The sequence below is a fragment of the Phaethon aethereus genome (genome assembly GCF_964289735.1).
Source record: "Phaethon aethereus genome assembly, chromosome: 14".
Taxonomy (NCBI): domain Eukaryota; kingdom Metazoa; phylum Chordata; class Aves; order Phaethontiformes; family Phaethontidae; genus Phaethon; species Phaethon aethereus.
Genome location: NC_138590.1, coordinates 15,020,794 through 15,044,621, shown reverse-complemented (window position 1 = coordinate 15,044,621; position 23,828 = coordinate 15,020,794). Strand labels below are relative to the sequence as shown.

The following is a 23,828-nucleotide window of genomic DNA, read 5'->3' as shown; positions in this document are numbered from 1 at the left end:
AACCTGTGCATATAATTAGAAACACTGAAAATGTTAACATTTCTGAGATCCCTGATGTTTGTTCTTGCAAACAGCTCCCAAACATACCAGAATTAGTCAGAAATATAACAAATCCCTTTTTGCTTTTCCACTGGTGCCATTTTAAAAATAGTAACAACTTTACTGCAACATTTCTGAGGGAAAAGGGGCTCCTTTACCCTTCTACAGACAGACAGATGCTCCTTCTTTGTCTCCAGTCCTCCGACTGCTGCTCTATCATGCTGTTGTGGTTACTATCAGCACAGAGACCACGGACGGCAGGGTGAAATGGGAGCTATGGCAGATGTGTGCAGAGCCACAGAGGAACCAGGAAAAAAAAGTGTGTTTTTACTCTCACAGGAAAGCATGACCCCACGGTCACCAGTGTAGTGTCCTAGCAAATGTCAGGGAGGTTTAAAATTACTTAGAAGGACTAATGAAAACTGTCCCTGGTGACTAGAGCTCCTAAATCCCCTGCACACCTCCCTCACCAAGGACCAGGCTCAGAGTGGGTCCCATCGGGGTTTTAAGCCCTCCAGCTCCGCTGGGAAAATGACCCCATGAAATTCTTGGCAGCATTTTCCTCCTCGCTCCTGCACTGTCTCAATCTCACACAGCTTTCGTTTCAGCGGCTGGTGTCATGAAAGCCTCTTGGAAAGTGGTGCTGTTTGAAAGCTGACACGGGGATGATGTCAAATCACACTTAGAAAAGACGCCTCAGCCCCACAGTACTTGCATGACAACATTATGTTGACTGAATAGGAGAAGGGATTGAGCCTTGGAAGGCTTTGCAGATGAGGGATCTGGAGATGGATGAAACTAATAATAATCTGCTATGATTTCTCATCTATTTAAGCAGACTCTGAAGTCAACTCTTCAAAAATAAACGCTGGTACCTGCTGGAGTTCAGTGTGCCTGGCTGTCTTTCAAACTCCTTCACAGTGGCCTTTGTACTTCATCAGGGAAATGAAGAGGGAGATCCCTGTGTCATCTCCATCATTACCTTTCATTTCTTGAGGTAATGATGCATAAAATGTCCTGGGGGGAGAGTGCCTTTCCCCTCCTGTAACTGTCCTCGGGCATAGATATTGCTACATAGCAGCTTCCCCTGTTCCTCGAGACTATTACAGCATTGTTAAAATAATTTACATGCCATTAATATATTTTTTCCAAGATAAAGCCGTATGTCCATGGGAGAGTCAAAATGCCCAATTTAGGAAAGAGTTTAAGTTTCTAATGCCATCAACAGCATGCGTGCTGTGAAAAACTTCTCCATGAACAACAAGGGAAACATGGCTGCTTTCCTTCAAGTTTTTTTCCCTTAAATTATTTTTTCAGTTGTTCATTACTCCTGTAAAGCCAATCAGCTTTTTTTTTTTCCCCCAAATATTTGGCTAGGTGATAATTCCAAGAAAATTCTAGAAGTCATATATTGATCTGGGTAAAAGTATGGAGCTTCAGAAAGGTACACGGGTTGGATGAAGCCACACAGTTTGACGTAGAACAGTTTGCCACCAATTATTGCACATAAACACAAGCAGAGCACATAAACAGCTGCAGGACTTCAGGAGAATAAATAACTGGTTGCAGACTTAATACTGGCTGTCATATCAGTGCTTTGTGGGTTTTATTAATGACTTTCTAGACAAGAGGAGCCCTTATTCTGCTCCCCCGAGATCTGAGAAGACACAAGATTGATGTGGTTTACATTTCTCTAAAGTTAGAAGTCATGACATAAAATACAGAAATAGAAATGAATAGGGAAAAAAAAGCCAAAATGTGTAATTTGAAAAACATGTTAAAGCAGTAACTGCACAATATCCCACTTTCCAAAAGGTTCAAGGGAAGAGAGTTACAGGTAGAGCGCCCTATATGGCAAGAAAACAAATTACTTTGACATGTAGGGAAACTTTCATTCTTCAAAACTGAGCGAAGAATGGTGGTAAAAAATTGCTGGCACGCAAAGATCCCATATTTGAGTGGCTATTGCATGCGGGTCAATACAATAGCGCGTTTCATGACGGGATGATCTCTGATGGCTCTTGTGCCAAGGTGGCAGCACAGCACTGGCCTCATAGTCAGCCAGCTGCGGAACAACCACCACCTTCGTGGAGTGGCACCGAGCCTTCTTGGGTTTTCAGCTGGAACCGAACTTCAGGTTGCCACTTCATCAGCCTCGTCACCAGGAATGGGAAGCAGGACTGCCTGCATTGGTGGGCTGAAGTTGTCGGAGCCAAGGTGCAGAGCTTCGCCTTTCACGTGGGGAAGGGGCCAGGCCTGTACCTGCTGCTCCGAGGAGAGCTGGAGGGAGGCCAGCTGTGGGGAGTCAGACCAAAGCGGCCTGGCACCACTGAAGAACTCAAGAACATGGTGCTACTCCTGCAGAGAGCAGTTCCTGCTTCCAGCGGCCTGAGCCCTTTGCTGTTGCGCTCTAATTGTGCTGCGCTCCCGTGGGACCCGCTCCCGCCTCCCCGCTCCACCCTGAGGGGCCGCCGCCTGGAGGAGAATTGGCGGCAACAGGGAGCCGCACGCGCTCCTCCTCGCCACAACGCGAGCTGACACCGCGCACGCGCGGGAAAACTGACCCCTCCCGGCCACCGTCCCACATCACTGCCCCGCCAGCTGCATCCTAGCGCCCGGCCCTTCCTTCCCACGGCCGTGGCCCCGCCCCCTCCTTCCGTCACGCCGCGACCCGGATGCTGTTGCCGCGAGCATTTCCGGCGGTGCCGGGTGGCCGCCGAGGCGAAGCATCTGGTGCTGTCCCGCCCCGACCCGCGGCCCGGGCCCGGCCTGGCAGCCGGCCCAGCATGCCGGGGCGGCCCGCCCCGCCTAGCCCGTCCGCCGGCTCTTCTGTGTGCGGCTGGCCCGTAGCTCCGCCGCTGCCTCCTCCGCGCCGCTGCGCCCCGGCTGGGACGTGACCACAGCTCGCTGCCTGTCGGACCGCTCGTCCCCGGTGCTGTCCAGTGAGTGGCCGAAGCGCCAAGGCCTTTCCTCGGGAGGGCCGGGGGGAAAGTTCACCAGGGCCGAAACGCGCTCCGCTTCGCCTCGGGGGCTGTGGAGGGAATGGGACCTCGGTTTAACGGGCTTTGGCTTGCCCGGGATTAGTGGCTGTGTGGGGCCGAGGTGCGGGTCATGCATGAGCTGCACTGGAGCCCAGGTAGTGTTGCCTCTTACCTCCTGAGGCTTCCCGTGCTCTCTCTGCCTCCCAGCGCTGCGGAGGCAGGAGCTGTTGCCGATGTTAAGCGAGGAGCTCTGGAGATCTTCTGGTGGGTAAGAGGATTATGAGGCTTCCATGTTTATTCAGCCTCTGGCCTTGCTTTTGTGAGTGTGGCCATAGTATCTTGTAGCTGGAGACCTGCTTGCTGGGGGTAAGACTCATTCTTGATACCAAACTTATCTGAGAGGTTCCTGGGGAATTGCAGCTTTTAAGTGCAGATGCAGTGTGACTGCCCTGAACTGATGGTATTGAGGTCATAGTAGTAAAGGTGCTTTCTTCTAAAAATAGGTAACTAACTAACATGTAGTTGTCTTGGTTAATTAAAGTCAAACTTAAATGACAGTGATGTTGTCAGTTTACAAAGGTGATTAAGGGCAGTCTTTGTTGGGAGAAATTTTGTATAATTTGTCGAGTACATAACATAAAATACATATTTTTAGCAATGGAGGCTCCATATGATGGCACTGAAGTAACTGTGGTAATGGAGGAAATAGAGGGCACTTACACTTACGCGTCACCAGTGCCGTCTAAGAAGAAAAAGAAATATAAAAGTACTGGTGATCATGGAGAAAAAGCCAAAAAGCCTAGGTAAGTTCTTTCTGTCTTAATTTAGTGCCTGTGTAGGATATGGGAGCAGTTTTTCTTTTTTTGTGGCAGGAGTGGACTTTGCAGTGCACTGGGAACACTTCATAGTGTAAAATTTTTTATAGAAAAAAATTATCTTGACCCTTTAACCCCACTCTGACATCCTTGCCTTTGTGGATGCTACTGTTGCTTAATACTATGTGCCCCAGAATAATTTGCTTTAGGCTCTTTCTCCTTACTTCAGAGGTTCTCCTCAGAATCTTAGTTTTCATTTGGTTAAAAAATGCATTTACAAGTGGAATTGAATGTAACATGCTTGTCATTTGACTTTGAGACAAACATAAACCTTGTGGATTTCTTTTTCCACAGGAATTTATGTAGAATGATGTTAACATTTCACTCTCTGGTTGCGTTTCAGATCTGCTTACCTCCTCTACTATTATGACATTTACTTGAAAGTACAGCAAGAGCTCCCTCACCTCCCTCAATCTGAAATCAACAAAAAGATTAGTGAGAGCTGGAGGTTGCTCAGTGTGGCTGAAAAAAGCTATTACTTGGAGAAAGCCAAGCTAGAGAAAGAGGGATTGGACCCGGTAAGTCATCCTTCTGGCAGTTCTTTGCCATTTGAAGAGAGAGGCACTTAACTGCTTACACAGCACTATGAGAGAATCACTTAACTGCAGATTCCAGTTTGTATTTCTGCTTAGGACAGCCTATAAAGCAGCAATGTGAGGCCACTGCCTCTTGCTTTTGCCTTCTGTTCAGTGAAGGGATAATGTTTTGAAATTCAAGATGGATATGTCTAGTACCCACTGATGGGGATGGTAGTTATTTTTGTGTCATGTCATCAGAGGGATTGATGGTAAAATGGATGATAAAACCAGGGCTGAGAGGGATTCTGCAGGCCCTGTCATGTGGAGGAATTCCTAGTAAACTGCCTCAGGAAACCAGTTGAACTTTAGGCATGAAAAGAGCAGGATTGAGAACTGAATCTCTTCCTTTTCTCCTATTCATTTATTCCATACTCTTTTTTTGCCAACAGAACTCCAAGGTGTCTACTCGAACAGCAGTAGTTCCAGACATTCCGGGTTTCCGTAAGATTCTTCCACGCTCAGATTATATAATTATTCCCAAAACCACTCTTCAGGAGGACAGGAGCAGGCAGTCGCTCGAACTGTGTGTGACGCAGGGTCGGGCACCGTCTGAAGGTTTAACGGCTTCCACTAATATCACAAATGTCTCCCGTGATGCTGTGCAGAACATCCTTTCTGTGGACTCGAGCCATGTTGGCATTTCTGAGCAGTGCATTGCCATTGAAGGACTGGCAGAAGAGACTGCTTCCTTTGGTCAGCCAGATGCTGTGGAAGAAGTGGTTGCATCAGAGGTTCTTTCTCACTATGTTGGGCCTGTGACAGAGAAAGTGGCTGGAGATATCCTCTTGGATGAAGCTGCTTTGGAAATAGAAGGGCAACCGTATCAGACAGCTCAGGTAGTTATTGAAGAGACTCTAGTTAGCAGCTCCACAGACATCTCCAATGGGAGCATTGCTGTGGCCCGTCCTCAGGTTTCGGATGGTGTGTCTGTGGTGACCGTGGTGACTAGGAGGGTAAGTTTTTCATGTGACACTCAGACTCCTGTCAGCGTCTCACCTGAAATGTCTGATTTAAAACATTAAAACAAAATGCTGTTTAAAACATTTTGCTTGAGAACCTTGGTGGCTGCAGGACATCCTGTATTGCCCAGCATGCTTAGGCTCTGTGATGAGGGAAATAGTAACTTTTGTAAGTCAGTGATTACAGTGTCTTTGCTTGCAGATTGACTCTGCCATATGCTGGTATCACTTGTGTCTTAAGATGACCGCTTGAGGTTTTTTAAATTATTTCCTGTAACAATACTTGGGGTGTGTTCTGCAGTCGGACTACAAGATTTTGGGGAGAAAATAAGTGTTACTTCTGTGCTCCTTATAGCTATTTTGTTGGTTGCAGAGAGGTAGAAGGGAGTCCTTTTAGGTTGAGGTGTTAGGGATTGGTTATAGAAAACCTTATTCTGTGAAGGATTGGATCTGCTGTTTTCAGTTTCAAGCTGTGAAGAGTTTGGTAATTTCCAGAGTAGACCCGGTAAGGCCATTGCTTTTGAAATGATTGCTCTTCTTTCCTGCTTTCTGGTCTCATCAGTCCTTAAGACATATGCTCAGTGGTACTGTTAATGAGAGGGTGGGACACAGGTCACCATGTCTGTTGTTTTCTGCATGTATTTTCCTTTTGACTTCGTTTTAGGATGCTGAAGAGAGTAGCTCCTCCGCACCTGCTACACAGTTTATTATGTTACCCTTGCCAGCTCATTCTGTTGTGGACAACCCAGCATCAATTAAATTGGTAAGAAATTCAGAGACTTGTATGGTGTTTTAAGGTATGGATATATTAGCATAGGTTTGTCTTAAAGGTGTTGGGAGTATGAAGGGTTTGTTCATGGTCCAGTTCTTAAAAGATAATCCAATTTGGAGTCATCATGTCAGTTGATATGTTTCTTGTCTCTGGTTGCATGCCTTGTGTGTGCTAATGGGAGTCTCTGACTTCCTAGAGTGTCTTATACGGCCTGTTCCTGCTACCTTCTTCCTTGAGGAGTTCTTGGAAACAGGTGGAGTAGATAATGCTATCACAACCCACCTGGCCAATAGCAGTTTCAGTGTTGCCCCTTTCAGGGTCTGTGTAGCCATCTATGTCCTCTACTTGGATGCATATTTGTCTTCATAAAATACCAGTGTCCATCCCTTTAAGGGCAAGAATCTGCTCTTGTGACAGGAACACGTGAGCTCCCCAGTCTCGTGGATGGCCGTCACTTTGGCCACGTGACGGGAGCGGAGCAGTGACGTAAGGTTTTGAGAACTCATGTAAAAGGTTGTGTGGCCTGTTACGTGAGGAAGAATAGTGTTGTTTCTCTAATCTAACCACTCCAGCCACCTGTATTTTTGTAGCCGTTGTAGGTTTTTGTTGCACAGTCAGCACTGCAGCTCCTAGTGTTGTATAAGCTAGCATCAAATCCTGTTTTCCAGGTCCTCTGTGCTTCTAGCTGGTGGAACACTGCAGATATTTATAGTGGTGCACAGCTTGATATTCTTCCAGGTGTCTTAGGGAGAATGGAAATACCTTAGGTTTGTATGCCTGAGGAGAAGTGCCTAGCTTAAATTGTCCAATTTCTTTGACAGCAGCACTTGCATTTCGAGAAAAAAAACGTACCTACTGGGGACTTACAGCACAACAGCTCCCTCGGGAGTGTTGAGTACAGAATATTGAGAAGTGCTGCCCTGACAAAAACTCAATGTGTTGATGCAGTTGTCCTGGCAAAGGTGACAGGTTCTGCTTTAGTTGTCTTTATAAATAGCGCCTGGTGGTGCTGTTGGTGTTACAGTAATTTATAGCAAATTACAGTAAAGCAGCAGGGAGTACTTGACTGCTGCATAAGACAACAAATTACTGTTGTTGTAAAACTGCCTCTGGATCATGCGTGCTTGTCTTTAAGTTTTGTTGCCCCATTGGCATGAGTCTATTAATCAGATCTTGCCTCACTGTGGACTGCTGTTGGAATAATTTTTATACCATCTTCTTATGAATATGAAAAAGTCATAATAAAACTGTTACATCACTGTAAATACAAGGTTAGCTTCTCCAGTAGATTATATGCGTTGTTCATCTCTGAATGAATTTGATCTAAATTCTGATAATACTGAAGGCTCTTGTATAGACTGAACATTTAGACTCAGAGTAATTAAGGTACTGACTCACTCTGATCCCTGTGTGGTGATTGATCAGTAAAAGGAATAATAGTGGAGGGCTGCTGATGTGCTGAATGACGTTTGCAAAGCGCTTATGAGGAAAAAGGGAGTGATAAGCACAGCTTTTGTTTTTTCAGCTTTGTAGAGAAATTCTTGACAACTCTCGTTTTAGACAACCACCTATACTCGCAGGGGACATGGAAATTGCACCAATCCTGGCTGTTCCTTCACTTACGTCACCAGGCATAAGCCACCAAAATGCCCAACGTGTGGGAACTTCCTGGGAGGGAAATGGATCCCAAAGGTGAGTTTGCCTTTCCTTCCCTTATTTTCAGACAAAAAGTGCTGGTTTTGTGAATGCCTGTGATATTTCTAGACCTGTAAATCTAGCACAGGAGGTCAGATATGCCATAACTGATCCCTGCACTTGTGTTCCAATGCCTGTGCTGGAGCAAGTCACCATTGCAGAGAACAGTTGGCCAAGGTGAGACAGACTTGAAATCACCGTACCTTGGGCAAAGATGCCACTTGTAATGATGGGTGTCAGAATAGATGGGGCTGCATTTGGTAACGCGCTCTCATTGCAAGGTCACATATTCTTCTGGCCCTCTGCCTGTGTTATAGTTCCTGTGACTATGAGGAAGGCATTGCCTGTTCCTCCTGCTACAGTCCTAGCTAAGCTTAGGGATTTGGTTGAACCATTTGTTTTGTGGTAATTTGTCTGTGTTTAACATTCTTCTACAAATTGAAGTTTTCTGTGGTCTTTCCACATTCTGTGGTCTTTTTTCAACAGAAAGGAGGAACAATTCTCAGCTGTAGCAGCTATATGATCCTTTGGGAGCTAGCTAATAAAGTTGATCTAGTGGAAGCTGAAGTGCTGTTGGGTATTGTTGACTCATGGCTGTGTCTGATCGTTCATGATGATCTGACCTTTGACTAGAAGGAAATGCCCAGGTGTTGGTAGAGTTGTGAAGTTTGAATGGCAAAGTCTTTCTCCACATGATACCTACTCTGCTTAAGTTGTTGGCATCTCTTCTAGCTATATACAGGAAAAAAATACTTGCTCCTTAAACCTTGGCCGTGTCATGGTAATTAGCCAGCTCTGAACAGATGTGCATTCATTAAATTTCTCTCTGAAACAAAGCTCTTCAGGCACAAGTTAAAAGATATTCTCAGTGTGGAAATTTGCATTGGCATTCAGTGACTTTATGTGAATGTGTTCTAAACCTCGTTTGTTCTGTGTCTAGATCCATTAAGCACTTAAGGGCAAGAACATTTTTAGGCAGCTTACAAACTCTGTAGTTTCTGAGCTGATGGCTGGGTTTCTTATGTGGTAGGATACAAATAGTGATGATGGCGGCTTAGCTTTTCTTCTGTAAACCTGCTGAAGTAGATGGCTAACTGCAAAAACATGTTTCTGCCTGAATGTGGCATGCCTGCTCCTGTTAAATCCTACATTGATTGGAACTGAAAGGTTGTAGAGGGACTTTGCTTTCTGGCTTTCAGTTTTATTCTGCTCTTCTGGGAACATGTTTACATAAACAGTTCCACTTGTTTTATGGTATCATGCCTTGGAAAAAACATGCGCCAGCAGTTTTATTTTAACTGGGAATAACATCAGTAGAACTGAAATTAAATATATACATACCTTCCTGTTCCTTAGAAAAGGGACTAGGTTAGAAGATGTCTGTTTTTAAAAACCTAGATTATCCTTCCCAGTATGAACTCTGTAGAGAGCTTAGAATTCTGTTTATCATGCCAGAAACTCTTGATTCCATTTCTGATACCTTCTTGGATATTACTGGTTCAGTGTTCCATCGTACCTTCGTTGACCCCAATACATGGCTTCTGTAGCCTTAGTCTTTAAGGTAACATTTTTCTTACAGTAAAAAAACCTTCCTGAGTAATTCTCTGTTTCCTGACTTGCTGAAACGCATGCTTTTCTGAATGCATGTGTCTAAAAGATACAAGTTCTCTATCCCTTTGGTTCCTCAATAATGTGGAAGAACAGACAGCGTCAGAGAGCTGAAGCTATGAAAGGGGAGCGTAGGTGGTGGGTCCTTGTTTCGGAGGGTGGTGGGTGAGTTTGTGATGTTGATGCTAATGGTGATATTTGGGGAAGTTTAAGAAAGATTGATTCTTCAAAGTAAACAATGTCTAAAAATAATACACGAAGGGCTAGGAGGCTAGATAAAATGTTAACAGGGACTTTGCTGTCGTAGGAGATGATGTCTTTCTGCTCTTGTACAATTCACTGCTTAAACACTTAGGATTTTGCTGTTTTGTTCCACCATTAAATAGGCCATGGCAAACCTGGCATACGTGAAGGGAACTTACTTATCTGTGAAAGCCTAAAGCTCTAAAATGTGACTATCTCTTTGTTTCCAGGAAAAGCAACCAAAAAGCAAATCTGAGCCAAATTCAGGCACCTCTCTTAAACCTCCGGCAGCTAAAAGAGGTCAACAGTCAGTATTCACAGAACCAGCAGCTGTTAGCGAGAGTACCTCCAAGTCTGCCTTGGAAAGCTCTGAAGCTGTCAGCCAGCTGCTGAATGCTGTGCCTGTTGGAGGGCAAACGCAGGAGACAGAGTGGGAGGAAGTGATCATCTCTGAGGCTCATGTTCTTGCGAATGATGTGCTTGCTGAAGACAGAGGGAGTGCTTTTGGAGTGATGCTGGGTCAAGAGAGCAAACGGCAAGGAGACTCTTCTTCAGAGCAGGCAGAGAAAGATAGCATAGGGCTGGGGATGCCACCATCTTCTGAGGTGCCGAGTCCAAATGCCTCTGCAAAAAAGCCAATGGGGTGAGCCAGTTTTCCATATGTTACGGGAGCGTATGATGTCTGTTGTGTGCTGATAGGACTAATCCAAGAAATTGAAGGCTGTTGGCAGTGCTTCCTGTAAGACCTGTTCTGTTTTCTGCCAGTTCAGGATTGTTCCTTTGGGATCGTTTTGTCCATCAGAGCTAATTTTTTTAAAAAATGACAAATTGTTGTCACAGGGCGGATGTATCCTTAGCATATCACAGCATACCATAGCTGTGATTATTGTGCTAATAAAGCACAATTCAGGGAAGAGGAGAAAATTGAGGCTGAGGGGGAAACCATGGAATTCTTTTCCAATTGTAGCTCTTGTCTTTCAGAATTGATGCTCCAGCTGCTACACACAAAGGACAAGATGTAAAGGCTAAATCAAGACCTAAGCCCTCTTTGCTGGCAGCAGCAAGACCCATGCGAGCCATTCTGCCCGCACCAGCCAGTGTGGGGAGAGAAGCCAGCACTGAGCAGCCTGGCAACAGACAGGCCTTTGCAAATACCGGTAAAAGCAGTATTCTCTGGTATGCTTTGGGAGTGGTTGTCTTTCCTCAACACATTGAAGTTGAAGTGGTCTCTGTCAAAGAATAAGATATGCTTGAAGGGAGATAGTGACCTACCCTAGGAAAAAAACCTACTCTCTCTCTCTCTAACTGAGATTGCAGGTAAGTGGGACATGAAACACCTGCTTGGGTCATTTCAAGTTCAGAGGAAAAATCTCACATGACTATGGTGGCATTTACTAAAGATGGAACAGGACCTGTTTTCTCATATCTAACCTGCTGCATCCTTTTCCTCCAAGACAAGCATTCCCCTGTGAGAACATCAGGCCTGAAGCCCAGTACACTGAAACAATTGGGCCAGTCGATTCTGCAGCCACCAAGTGCTGAGGAGCGAAAGGTACCTATGGTTTGTTCTTCAAATGCATGTTATTTCCTGTGGATTTTTTTCCCCCACATGAAGGATATGACCTGTGTATTGAGAAATAGAACATAAAAATGTAGCAGCCTTATGATGATGAGATCTGTGACAGTTTTTATGAGATGGCTTGGAAGCAGCACGAATGCTAGATGGCTGAATGTAGGAACTGACCTGAGAGATGCTGTTGCACAGTCCTTCTGTTGGCTGCTTTGAGAACCTCCCAGCTACTTCCAGAAGACATTTTGAGGATCTGCTAGTGCTCTGATAATCTGACATGCAGTACTGAGTCTTTCACCTGTGAAATATGACAGAGTACGCCAAGATGCTGGAATACTTCTGTTTGAATTGTAATGCCTTAGTATGCAAAACAATGTGTTGTAGTCCTCTGGTATTAAATGAACATTAATTGATTTCTTGGGGGTAAAAAGTGCTAATAGGATTGCTTACAGGATGTACGTATTCAGTAGTAGGTGTCTCATGGGTGTTTTTTCTGCTTTCAATCTTTAGCTCCACAGTGCTTTGACCAGCAGGGCATCTCAGGTTAAAGTAGTGGAGGTCAAACCAGACATATTCCCTTCCTACAAGTACAGCTGCACCGTAACTTTGGTGAGAATTTTCCAGATGATCTGACTTATGCTGTGGGGAGTGTCACCTCTGGGATGAGATGGTTCTGTGACTTTTGTTTTACTGACCTGCAGAAATGTATCTTGTATTTAATGTGAGACAATCTGTACTTTATGTCATCTGTTGACCTAATTCAGGGTGACTCTACTCTGTTGCAGTCATGTTTGGGACCTTGCTAAGAACTGGAGTTTTCTTCATGTCCTAGCATAATCCCTATCCCTTCCTTGAGTTTAGCATGGAGGATCAGCGGTTTCTGAATGAGTTTAATGTGTGAGTGCTTGTGGTCTCTGGAACTGGTGCCAAAATGTTTGAGTGCCAGTGAAAATACTCTGTGAAGTGACAGGGCCTGCTATTTGACCTTTAAATGAGGTGTTACAAAGTGGCGAAAAAGCATATGATACTCAAGCAGACTTCTCTAGAATCTTGTTGGCATCTAAAAGTCAAGGTCAGCAAATGTCTTTGTCGTGTCATTCAGGATTTAGGATTGGCAACATCACGTGGCAGAGGGAAATGCAAGAACCCCTCTTGTAGTTACGTGTATACAAACAGGCACAAACCACGAATCTGTCCAAGCTGCGGATACAATCTTGCCAAAGACAGAGCTGAGAAAACAGCAAAATCCCTGGTAAGGTTCAGAATAGTTTGTCTTACCAAATGGCTATTGTGGGGTGGGCAGGGAAGTACCTTAATTTGCAAGCGCCTGTGGGAACATTTAATTTTTCTTTTTTTTTTTTTTTGTTCTGGTAAGCTTTTCTAACAGAATAATGTCCTATTGAAAAGACTTATGATGATGTTTGTACTGTCCAACTGCTGCAACAGTGGTGCTTCAGGCTGGGAATGAGACTGAGTGCACTCAGTTCTACCACTGGATGTCTCTGTAGCTTAAAAATGCTTATAATGTGTCAGTACATGCTGGGGAAACCACCCCTAAAGTCACATTTGTTGTGTCGGCTTTGTTGAACTTCAGAGTTCCATCAAGAAACTCCCAAGTACGCTCTGCTTTGTGACCATTTTGTGGCTAATATCAGTTGAATTGGCAAATCTTGTATTAGACCTTCCTAGTTTTAGGGGTTTGTAGTGCAGCTTTACTTCCAGCCTGAATTTATTTCTGGATGTAGTATTTTTTTCTGTTGTAAAAACATGTTTTTCAGTTGTCTGCTGTTCTACATGGATGTAAATAATGTATTCTGGGTTTTGTTTGCTTGGGGGTATTTTGCATTTGAATTTTCAAAGGTTAGCTTTTCTCATACAGAATTGTTTTGTTTAAAAAAAAAAAAAAAAAGCTGTCCTGTTCTTAGCTGACATGCCCACTCAGCATATAGACAGGCTACATTTTCATCTGTGTGGTAATATGACTCTTCCACTTGTCTTTTTTATTTTGAAGAACATAACTTTGCTTGTTTTTTTAAAAAACCCTACACAAACTGAAATGGCCTGTGTGAAACTCAAACATAAGCAGCTGTGTAAGGAAGAGGCAGTGTGCTTGCCTCTAAAATGCAAGCTATGTGGGTTGTCTCTTCCGCATTTAGTTTTTTCTTATTTTCTGCTTCAAGATCTGTTTAACATTCCTATCACACCGTTCATTGTTGCCGCTGCACTTTTGGACTGATCATTTATCTCATTGCTAGATTAGACAGAAAAACAGGTTGAAATGTTGGCAGAAGAGTTTAAGTAATTAAACAGATTAGCCTGTTTGTGTTCTTCTGAGCCACCTCAGGTTTCATTCTCCCGTGCTTGTGCATTTTGTCTTGATAGCATATGTGTGTTGGGGGATGTATGTCTAAGGACTGTAGCTGATCAATTGTAATTGATTAGTGCATTCTGTACATCACAGCCCCTAGTTCGCATTTAGCACTTGTCTCTTCTAGCTTCTGCAGAGCTGTGCAGACTGCCATGGCTGTTGGAGCATGTTATACAGGAGAATGTGCTGGATAACCTATGGTGAAAGGCAGTGACGATTGCCAGGATTATTGACATGTTTATGTACCTGTTGATGGTTGTCCTCAACCTTTTGATCCTTCATCTCTGCACTAACGCTTCAGTTTAGTGGCAAATCTGTGATGGTCTAGCAGTATTATAGGAGTTCCTGAAAGGTGGGGCTGTAATAAAGTATTTTTGGTGAAGTTACTTAGGCTTGAAGCTACTGTCTGGGGTCAATGATTGAGCAGTGGAGTGGAGGTCAAGTCTATGGGGTACAAAGGTTATTGTGTTTACTGTGCATATTCATGCTTGCCTAGTTGAATATTTGAGCGTGTGACTTGCTTTCTAGGAGGTCAGTCCAGGTCAGTCTGTGTTGAACACCAATGAGCCCCTAACGCCATCCCAGAAAGAGATCCAACGTCAAAGGTTATTGTGTTTACTGTGCATATTCATGCTTGCCTAGTTGAATATTTGAGCGTGTGACTTGCTTTCTAGGAGGTCAGTCCAGGTCAGTCTGTGTTGAACACCAATGAGCCCCTAACGCCATCCCAGAAAGAGATCCAACGTCAATCCACTCTGCAGTTGCTGCGCAAGGTAATGCAGATCCCAGAGAATGAATCAGAACTGGCTGAGGTCTTCACGCTCATCCATGAACTCAACAGCTCACGGCTCATCCTGTCCAACGTGAGTGAGGAGACAGTCACCATAGAACAGACCTCCTGGTCAAACTACTATGAGTCTCCATCTACGCAGTGCCTCCTCTGTAACAGCCCATTGTTCAAAGGGGGACAGAAGTAAGACTCTGTTTTAGACTTGTGACTCTTTCAACCTCGCGCTGATACCCTGTGTTAAAAGAGTGCCTGAAATAATATTTGCTTTAGCTCCTGGTACTGAAGCTGGTGTAAGTGATGCTGAATAAGCAACATGTGTGTGGAAGGGGTTTAGCTGGTTAGCGATAAGCTGTTTCTCCTGTGCAGTCTAGTTTTGTCATAGTTACCATTTCCATACAGCAGAAGAGCTGCTAAGTCTAGATGTAGGGGTGTGGGGTTTTTTTTTGTGTGTGAAATGAAATCTTTTCATTAGTCATCCCTTCTTTGTTTTCCAGTTTGGTGTTTTGAGGCTGACTGACGCAAAGTTGTGGAATTATATATGTGCATTATGTGACTTCCCTTTTCTCTCTCTTCCTGATTGGAATATTCCTTGTGTGGATCTTTTTGCTTATGATGTTTTTGTTCTTTTCATGGCTTAGCGTGGGCTTGAGTGAATCCTTTTTTGGAACAAATATACAAATTGAAACTTGAAGCACTTTCAGAAATTACCAGTGTATAGGCTAGATTACCTTACTAGATTTGTATAAAAGCCCATAGGATATCTCCTCACTAAGTCTGCCTAACATCCTCCTGTTGCCAAATGCCTCAGCTGAAATGTTTCCCACAGCAAAATGTCGGGTAGCTTACTGCTGTGTTTCTTTCTTCAACTAAAGATTTTCTTGATACCAATTAAGGGTGTTTGCTTTGGTCGGTCTAGTATTAGTTGCGATTTTTTCCAGCAGAGGAACTTTTTATACTCATAATTTTTGCAGAACAGTGCTATCTTCCACCCTCTCCGTCACCTTGTGACTTACCAACCTGTGCATTGTAAATACTTGCTTCAATGCTGGGCTGCTTTGCAATGCTCTGCATGTGGGACTCTCACATGTGCCTGCATAGGCTCTAATTAAACCCCTGCCAGTGGGAGGGAGCTAGCTTTGACTTTGATTCTTATTTTCTGAGGTGGACAGCTATATTGCTGCCTCTTAGGCTGCAGCTGAAATTTTCCTGTCTGAACTTCCTCCTTGGCAGCTGTATGGGAGAGGAGCAGGTCTTTCTGAATCTTTGTGTGTGCAGGGACAGGCGGTTAGGTAGAATGTGTTGTCACCATTTGTTGCCCCACAGCAATAGGGCTGACACTTCTCCCAGGGCAGCTGGGGCCATAAATTTTACCTCTCAAATGCTATGTGCCCAGTGAATGGAGCTGGAGAGCTGCTGTAGTGCTGTTAAAATGTGAGCAATGACCTGACTCTGCCAGGGGAATCCATTTCACACCAGAAAAAAAAATTACATTTTAAAATTAGGTGAACTGGCTTAGGCTGATGTACTAATGAACTGATCTCAACTAGAACATTTTAAGTTACTGCAGGACTGGACTGAAAAACCTGTTGGCTTGACTGAGTGGTCTTTTGTTATCCATTACAGTTCCCTTGCTGGTCCTCAGGAGTGCTGGCTGCTGACCGCTAATAGATTACAGGTGGTTACAGCTCAGGTCAAAGTGTGCTTGAACCTACAGTGTCTGGCCCTCCATAGCTTCACTGATATTTACACAGGTAGGAAGAATGTGAGCATACCAACATAAGGCATGACTACAATCTAAACCCTTCAGAAGCCTTGGAACTGTATCAGGTCATTGTCTTTGCACAGAAAAGCTTATTCTCTGCCTCAGCATATTAAACCTGAATTATTTTTGACTTGCACTGTTCTGGTGCTTCTGCAAGTAAATCTGTATTTGTGAGAAAAACGTGAATGCTTTGATGAGGAAGACTGTGCCTTGCTTCACCAGCGTAGTTCTCTGTGTAAGTGGTAAATGTTGAGTTCTGCAAGGCAGTCCCTGAGTTGATAAACAAAGACGTCTCTGCCAAGTGCTGTTTCTCAGTGTTGACTAGTGAGACTTGAGTGGCAGTTACTGTGGGCCTCCTGCAAGGCAGCATGGAGCTGAGGAGATGGATTGGCTGCTGTTGCTTCTAGCCTTTTTTAAATTTAAAAGGCAAGTCTGTGAAAGGAGCTAGTGTTGCTATTGTGCAGAGGGAACAGTCCCAGAAGCATTATCCACATGTTTCCATTATCCTCTGACCCATACTTGGCATGAGTATGTTGTGTATCAGTAAGGAATATATTTCTTGTGAGGAAGATCTGGATCCCTACAGAAAATAACTGTCTTGTTTTAACTTCAGGCCTTTTCAATGTGGGTAACAAGTTGCTGGTGAGCTTGGATCTTCTGTTTGCAATCCGAAACCACATTAAACTTGGAGAGGATCCCAGAGTGGCTGTTGGCAATATTCTCGACTCTGTTCAGGAGCAAACTGGTGGGTTTTCCTTCTTGTTTTTTACCATAACACTTGCACCAATCTGTGACCTGCTGTTGATTTTTAGGTTATAAAAAGGCAGAACTCTCATATTCTAGCATGGTGTGTTTCTGTTACATCACTTCCTAAAGCCAACAATACCTCTGTGGCAGTTCTTTGTAACAGTTCTCTGGAGGACAGGTTTGTTTTTATTCTGCATAGGAGAGTTCTACTACCTCTCCACTGACTTTAGGAAGTGAAAGCTGTAACAGTGGCATGTTCTCTTTTCAGGAAAAAGCCTGAGCCCTGATGAGCAGGTTCAGCTCCAGGAACTGCTGAGCAATGGCTACTGGGCCTTTGAATGCCTAACAGTCCGGGATTACAATGATATGATCTGTGGAATCTGTGGCATAACCCCCAAGGTGGAAATAGCCCAGAGGAATGTGGAAAATGTCCTGGCACTGAAAAATACAGAGGTAGGCTTTTCACAAACTTCACATCCTGTTTGTGTTCAAAGCAGATCATAATGACTTTTGCTGACTCTAGTCTTTGTAATGCACAATAACTACATGAGACCTTTGTGAGCAGTTTTCTGCTGATGCCTGGCAAGAGGATGTGGCTGGAGTGGTGATGCCTGCACTTCCTCTTAGAGGTGTTGATGTATGGTTTGGGGAAAACAAGATCCTTTGTCCCTGGACCACAGCTTTTGTCCAGCAGCCTCTGACAGCATGGACCTTGGATGGAAGTTTCTAAATTTGGCCTTTTTCCTTGGAGAAGGCATTCTTTTTTCCCCTGTTAGAGAAGACGGCACCTCAAGGAACCTGCTGTTGGGGGAAAAAAAAAAAAAAAAGCCCTAGTAGCAATATGCATTGTGTCTGGCTTTTATGTCACATAAATTGTTTTGACTCTCACCCCAAGAAAAGTGATTGTGGAGAACTCTACGAGTCTGAAGTCATTTTTTTGTATTTGGGCTGAGCACTCCCCTGGGTAGTCCTCGTGCCTTGAGTGAGACTGACGCAAAATGGTCAAATGAACTATGGTTATTTGTATTTGACCAGTGTGTTTCTTGCTCTTTCTAGTTTACTTGGCCAGAGTTTTTGCCGTCAAGTGAAGTGAATGTTGAAGATTTCTGGTCCACGATGGAGACAGAGGTGATTGAGCAGGTGGCTTTTCCTTCTAGCATCCCCATCACAAAGTTTGATGCCTCTATTGTTGCTCCTTTCTTCCCTCCACTGATGAGAGGAGCGATGGTGATCAATACTGAGAAGGACAAGAACCTGGATGCACAGCCAGTGCCAGGTAACTGCTGAGGTTGTGCTTATTAGGGGAATGCTTTATGTGACAGTGACTCCAGTCTTTTGGTGATGTTTAGAGTTGAGAATCGATGATTGCATGACTCCTTAAACACTATGTCTGCTGAGAGAACACAAGAACGCTGGGGTGAGTTCAGCTGTTCCCAGGATACTTAGGAGTTTGAGGTTTGGCCTATCCAGTGAAGTTTGAATGCACTTGTGTGCTCTGATACACTTGAGACATGGGGGACATGAAAACACTGCACCCCAAATGAGGTATGGCCTGATAGCAGAGGGGTGCATGCACAACTTGAATGCCAGTCAGTTATTTGTACCATGTTAAACTGATAGGAAGCTGGGGCAGGGCTTGGTATCTCAATATCACAATGCCAATAAAGTTTTTACAGAACTTGAAAAAAGACTGGGAGATGGAGGTATCAGTTCTGATTAGTGTTGTCAACATTCAGTATATCCAGGGCATTGACTGCATGTAACAAGAAACCATGAGATGAATAAGCTCAGATGTACGAGAACTAAGTTAGCACCCGGTTCCCTTAAAAGTTTAGGTATTAGGTATGAGAAGGAAAACTGGGTTTGCAAACTTAACAAGTGTATGAGTTGGCTTTGCAGGCAGGGCTGCAGCTGTTTTGGAGAGTTGAGCTGCAGAAGGGCTACATGGGCTTTATGAAAGTGGAGTTTCAGAGAAAGAACCAGAGAGGAGGTGTGAAGGGTAAGCCTGGAGCTGCTCAGTCCGAAGGCTGCAGTCACATTTCTCTGTGCTCTTCTGTCACTTGTTCATCCTCATGTCAGTCCAACCAGTCATTTAAAGGTTACAAACGACAGGAGAGATAAGTGCACATGGAGTCTGCAGCTCTGCTGCGCTCAGCCTGGTGACCTCACTAGCGAAGGGTTCAAGAGAAGTGTGGGCAGTGACGTGCTTTGGAAATAGGACTAGTCATGGCTTTCTCTTCCTGCCAATTGGTTGTGCAGTTTCTGCTGCTGTAGTCTTCAGAAGAAATTATTTTGGTGACTTCCCTTCCTGAGAATGAATGCTGAGGCTTGTTTCCTGCCTTTGCAGGTAATGGGAGTGCCTTGGTGAGGCTCCTTCAGGAAGAAAACTTCAGGCTTGAGCTGATAAGCTCTTACAATGAGGAAGAGCTGCAGAGATTTCTGACACAGTGTGGCATCCCCTGGGAGGCTTCAGACACGAAGGTAATGGGTTGTTTGCCCACATACAAGCCTGCAGGAGTGGAGTTTTTCTTCACTGTCTTTCCTTCATTCACACTTGCCATCCTACCTAATTAACTTCTCATCTGACTGCACTAAGGGCAGGGGTGGGTTAGAAGTGAGTGCCTGCAGATTATAGGATAACTTACACATGGTGAGATGAATTGAACCTTTGTGGGCTAGAAGAAAGGAAGCCTGTAATTACCTTGTCACAAGCTCAATGTCATGTAATTGCTTGTCATCCTCATGGTGCTGAGTGTGGGATGAGGAAGTTACTGGATGAAGTGCAAATTAGGATTTGGGAGATCTTGCCTGCAGGCTTCTCCCTCTCTGGAGGAGTCCATTAGTTTTAGCCACGTACAGACTTTCTCTGGGCCCTGTCTTTTCCAGGACCAACTCTGCTACTCCCTCCTGGCTCTCTATGAGTTTGTACAGAATGGGATAAGCATCACACAAGCCTCTGCTCATCACACAGGGGGGAAAATCTACAAAGTGTGTCCACATCAGGTAAGGAAGGCTGGAGTCAGCAATGTTTTTTCTTACCTTCCTATTCACTATTACCTGACTTACCAGTGTGGAACTGCCTCATTAAATAGAAGCAATGGAGTGGGCCTCTCTGAACCTCTGAAACACTCTGCCTTGGGGGCTTGGAGTATGAGCAGTCCTGCAGGAGATTTCAAGAGCAACCAGTGATCTGAAGCCTGGTTTTGATGTTGCTGCTGAGGTGGAGTTGAAAATCACCTCCTCCTGAACAAGATAAAGTGAATTGTATGAGGAGGAAACAGAATATCTTCAGAGAAAGTAACTTGTTACTGTATTATCTGGAATGCCTGAAAGGAAGCTTCATTTTTTTAAGACTGTATTTTTTCCCCATAAGTTTTCAGTTTTATTGTGCTGTTTGGTGGTATCCTTTTCTTTCCAGGTTGTGTGTGGCTCAAAGTACATAGTAAGAGGAGAAAACGCCAGGGATCACGTGGACTTGTTGGTTTCCTCACGACACTGGCCTCCAGTGTACGTTGTTGATACAGCCTCTTCAGTCGCACTGTGTGCAGACGTCTGCTGTCCTGGCCTGACTTCCCAGATGTGGGGGAAAAACCAGGGCTGCTTCTCTGACCCCATGGATCCTCCAACGGTTAGTTATGTCCACCTTTGCACTCTGCTATGCCAGTCCAATATGGAAAAGTTTTAAGTGAGATTTAAAATAATTTTAAAAAAATCGAAAAAGTATATGTAACCTGCATTGTGCCTCAAGATAATTTGACGTGGTAAGTGTCTCCTGACTCAGAGCTTTGCCAGCGCATAGCTTCTGACCGTAGCGGAAAGCGTTACGTGCTGCTTGGGGCGTTATATTAGGCTCATGCACCTTAATAGGAAGAGCTGCGCTGGAAGTGTGTTGTAACAGTTCAAATCATGAACTTGGAGCATGTTGCTTATTTTGACACAGGAACTCACTTCTTTCAAACTACTGCTATTTACTTGAGAGATGGGAGAGGAAGAGGGTTGCTAGTACCTTGGGATTCTCTCTGAGGGCATGCAGGTGAGGAGGGAGTGGACAGAACCGCCTTTGTGGCATTTAGGGAAAGCCTGAATCAGTTAGTCCTCCCTCTGTCCTGGGTCATAGTGCTGGTTGGAGTTCAACAGAACGGTAGTTTTGTCTTGTTCTTAGCTGTGCGGAAGTTGCTTCTTGTTCTACCTGGTGTGTGTCTCTCCCTCTCCCCCAGTATGTGTCCTGCCCTGAACTGCTAGACCAGCACTACAGCGTAGACGTGACTGTGGCTGAGCACTCTGTTCAGCACCCAATCACCAAGTCGTCGGCACGCCGAATTGTTCACACGGGTTCGGAGCAGAACAGCCACCGAGATCCAACGGCTCGGCATCACTGCATCTCCCTGTGCCGAGAGCTGGAGCCTTACAGCGCCATCATCGCTGCCATCAATGACAGCAAAACTAGCAACATCCGCCAAAGGCCCATCACCTTTGAGAACGCCACGCACTATTACCTCTACAACCGCCTCATGGACTTCCTCACCAGCAGGGAAATTGTGAATCGGCAGATCCAGGAGATCGTACAGAGCTGCCAGCCTGGGGAGGTGGTAATTCGCGATGCTCTCTACCGGCTTGGCGTGGCCCAGATTAAAACAGAAACAGAAGAGGATGAAGAGGCGAAGCAGGAGGATGATAGAGGCTGCTGAGTAACAAAACAGCTTATTGGTTTCTCTCTCTGGTCATACGGATGGGTGGGTCAGGCCAGCTTCTGCAAGGTTTGTGCAGCTGTCTGGCTTGAGAGTTTTTATTTTTGCAGATTGGAGGTGTGATGCCAGTGGCTTTGACTGCTGTTAATGATGACCAAAGAGCTGTGTGCTTCCAGAGTGTCACGATAGCTGCTGCGAGCATGGGTCTGTCACCCCCCTTGCTGAAGGCTGCAACTGCCTCCCAAGGTGTGTGATAGACCCCCTGGTCAGTGGTGTGAAATGTCATGCTCCCTGCAGCTGGTGAGTAGAGAAGGGAGAGACATTTCTGGTAGTGGGGTGTATGCATGGTCAAGCGCACAGGTTTTTTAATTCTGAATCTTGCTTGCTGACTTCTTTGTGCATATTGGTGGCAGGGCTGGGGCTGTGGATGCAGGCATGAAAGGCAGACAACTAAGATTTCCCCCCAAATGTTCTGAATAGATGAGTTTAGGACACTGACTCCTGCTTGGAAATCTTGCAGAGCTCTTGGATGTGTTGGCTGCAAGGAGTCTGTAGTCGAGGAGGAGCCATGCAGTTTTAACACACCACATCTGGGGAGCCTGTTTGGAGGCTGCAGCTCCTGGGTCCAGGATTGTGGGTGCTTCGGCTGCAGAAAGTTTCTGGAATTGTTTGTCCCTTCACATGAGCACTAATAATTTAGAAGGTAAAACATACAGTGAGTGAAAAGTGTTCTGTATGTTAAGGTAAGAATTGATGGGGTGAGCCCCAGGGGTGCCAAGCCTGTTGGAGGGCTGTACGAGCACTGTGTAAGGTGATGGCTGTGGAAAGGGGAAGGACACTCAAAATTTCTGTGCTGTCCTCCCAGATGTGCTTTTTTTTCCCCCTGTTTCATTCTGTTCAAGGACTTGAGTTTCTGTTGTCCTGCCCCTAGAACAGAATCACAGAGACTGTCTGTGGGATCAAGGAGAAACAATGAATGCAGCATCACCAGAGTGAGCAGGGTTTGGTATTCGTCCCTCAGAGGAGGCGCAGGGAGAGCTGCATCCATGTGTGCCACCTCAGCACTCTGTCAGGTGTCACATTTGCCCTGCCTGTGTCCACATGATGCTGTGTGGGTTAGAGGTCTTGTGCTGCCTAGGTTGTGTTATCAGCTCCTTGAGAGGAGCTGGGCCAAGACCTCTGGCCCCTTCAGCCTGTCTAAAGAACATTTTGGGCTGCGGTTGCAAAACTATGTGTGTTGTCTGCTGCCAGCTGCCTTTTGCTGGTGATGAAGGTGAAGGTGGATGGGTGTTTGCTGTGACTCACAGAGGAGAGGTGGGGGAGGCTGGACTGCTAAGTTGCCATGCAGGGAGTTTATTTTGTCTGAGTGAGCACTAGGGAAGATTGAGGCTTGTGGTGTGGTTGAAAACTCCCTTCTGTGAAGGGGAACCTATTGAGTACCATACTGTTAAAGTAAATGTATTAAGTCTGAGCGAATGCAGTAATTATGGCTTGGGGTTTTTCTGTTAAGAACATTAACTTATTATAAGAGACATTAGTGACTTTTATCAGTCAGTGATAAAGATTAATAAATTATCTCCAATTTTTGGGGTGAAACTGTGGCTAAGTGACTTGTTTTTTATGTACAAGACCTGGAGGACTGTAGTGGGAAAGGGCACAAACACTGCACATATACCGCACTTCAGCCTGCACTGCCATGGTGATGGGGAAAAGCCTGGTATTCTCAGAAACAAGCTCCTCTGAGAGGATCAGCTGAAGAAATTGCTTGGGCCACCTCACCAGTGTGTCAAATAGAATTATCCTGCTAATTATAGCTAAGATATAGTTTTTATAAGTGGCAAGAAAGTAACTTCTGCAGATGGTTGACTCCCCTGGTCTACCTGCTCTTGTTCTGCAGTTCCCTGGACAGGGCAGTTCTGGAGGTGGCTTTCATGGGAGAGAGTCTGGAGCAGGTGACAGTAACATCTCTTCAGGCTGTGTTTGGTAGCCTAGGCTGGAGCTCCTTCTGCATCTTAAGCCATGGCTGCAGGAGGTTCTGCTGCAGCACACTTGAGTCTGTGGTCACCAGGGCCCTTCTGCCTCTACCCTGCCTTTCCCATGCCAGACTGTCACCACATGCCTGTCTCAAACAGTGACTGTTGTCAGACATCCCA

At 45.0% G+C, this 23,828-nt stretch overlaps 1 protein-coding gene across 1 annotated transcript; it reads left to right on the top strand.

Annotated features, from left to right (window-relative positions):
* The first annotated feature begins 3,675 nt into the window (after positions 1-3,675).
* Positions 3,676-21,769, top strand: HMGXB3 (HMG-box containing 3). Its single transcript, XM_082006039.1, has 20 exons — positions 3,676-3,823; positions 4,239-4,413; positions 4,863-5,426; positions 5,902-5,937; positions 6,097-6,195; positions 7,765-7,896; positions 9,981-10,393; positions 10,732-10,907; positions 11,205-11,302; positions 11,831-11,929; positions 12,423-12,572; positions 14,363-14,661; positions 16,102-16,229; positions 16,854-16,985; positions 17,256-17,440; positions 18,044-18,263; positions 19,335-19,468; positions 19,874-19,990; positions 20,406-20,615; positions 21,205-21,769. Exons 1-20 carry the CDS (start codon positions 3,678-3,680, stop codon positions 21,673-21,675), a joined length of 3,984 nt encoding a protein of 1,327 aa, XP_081862165.1. The 5' UTR covers positions 3,676-3,677; the 3' UTR covers positions 21,676-21,769.
* Positions 21,770-23,828: the final 2,059 nt, after the last annotated feature.

Coding starts and splice junctions, on each gene's coding strand:
- HMGXB3 (XM_082006039.1), top strand. CDS start 3,678: ATGGAGGCTCCATATGATGGCACTGAAGTAACTGTGGTAATGGAGGAA. Junction 16,230..16,853: donor CTTCACTGATATTTACACAG/GTAGGAAGAATG, acceptor TTTTAACTTCAG/GCCTTTTCAATGTGGGTAAC. Junction 19,991..20,405: donor ACAAAGTGTGTCCACATCAG/GTAAGGAAGGCT, acceptor TTTTCTTTCCAG/GTTGTGTGTGGCTCAAAGTA.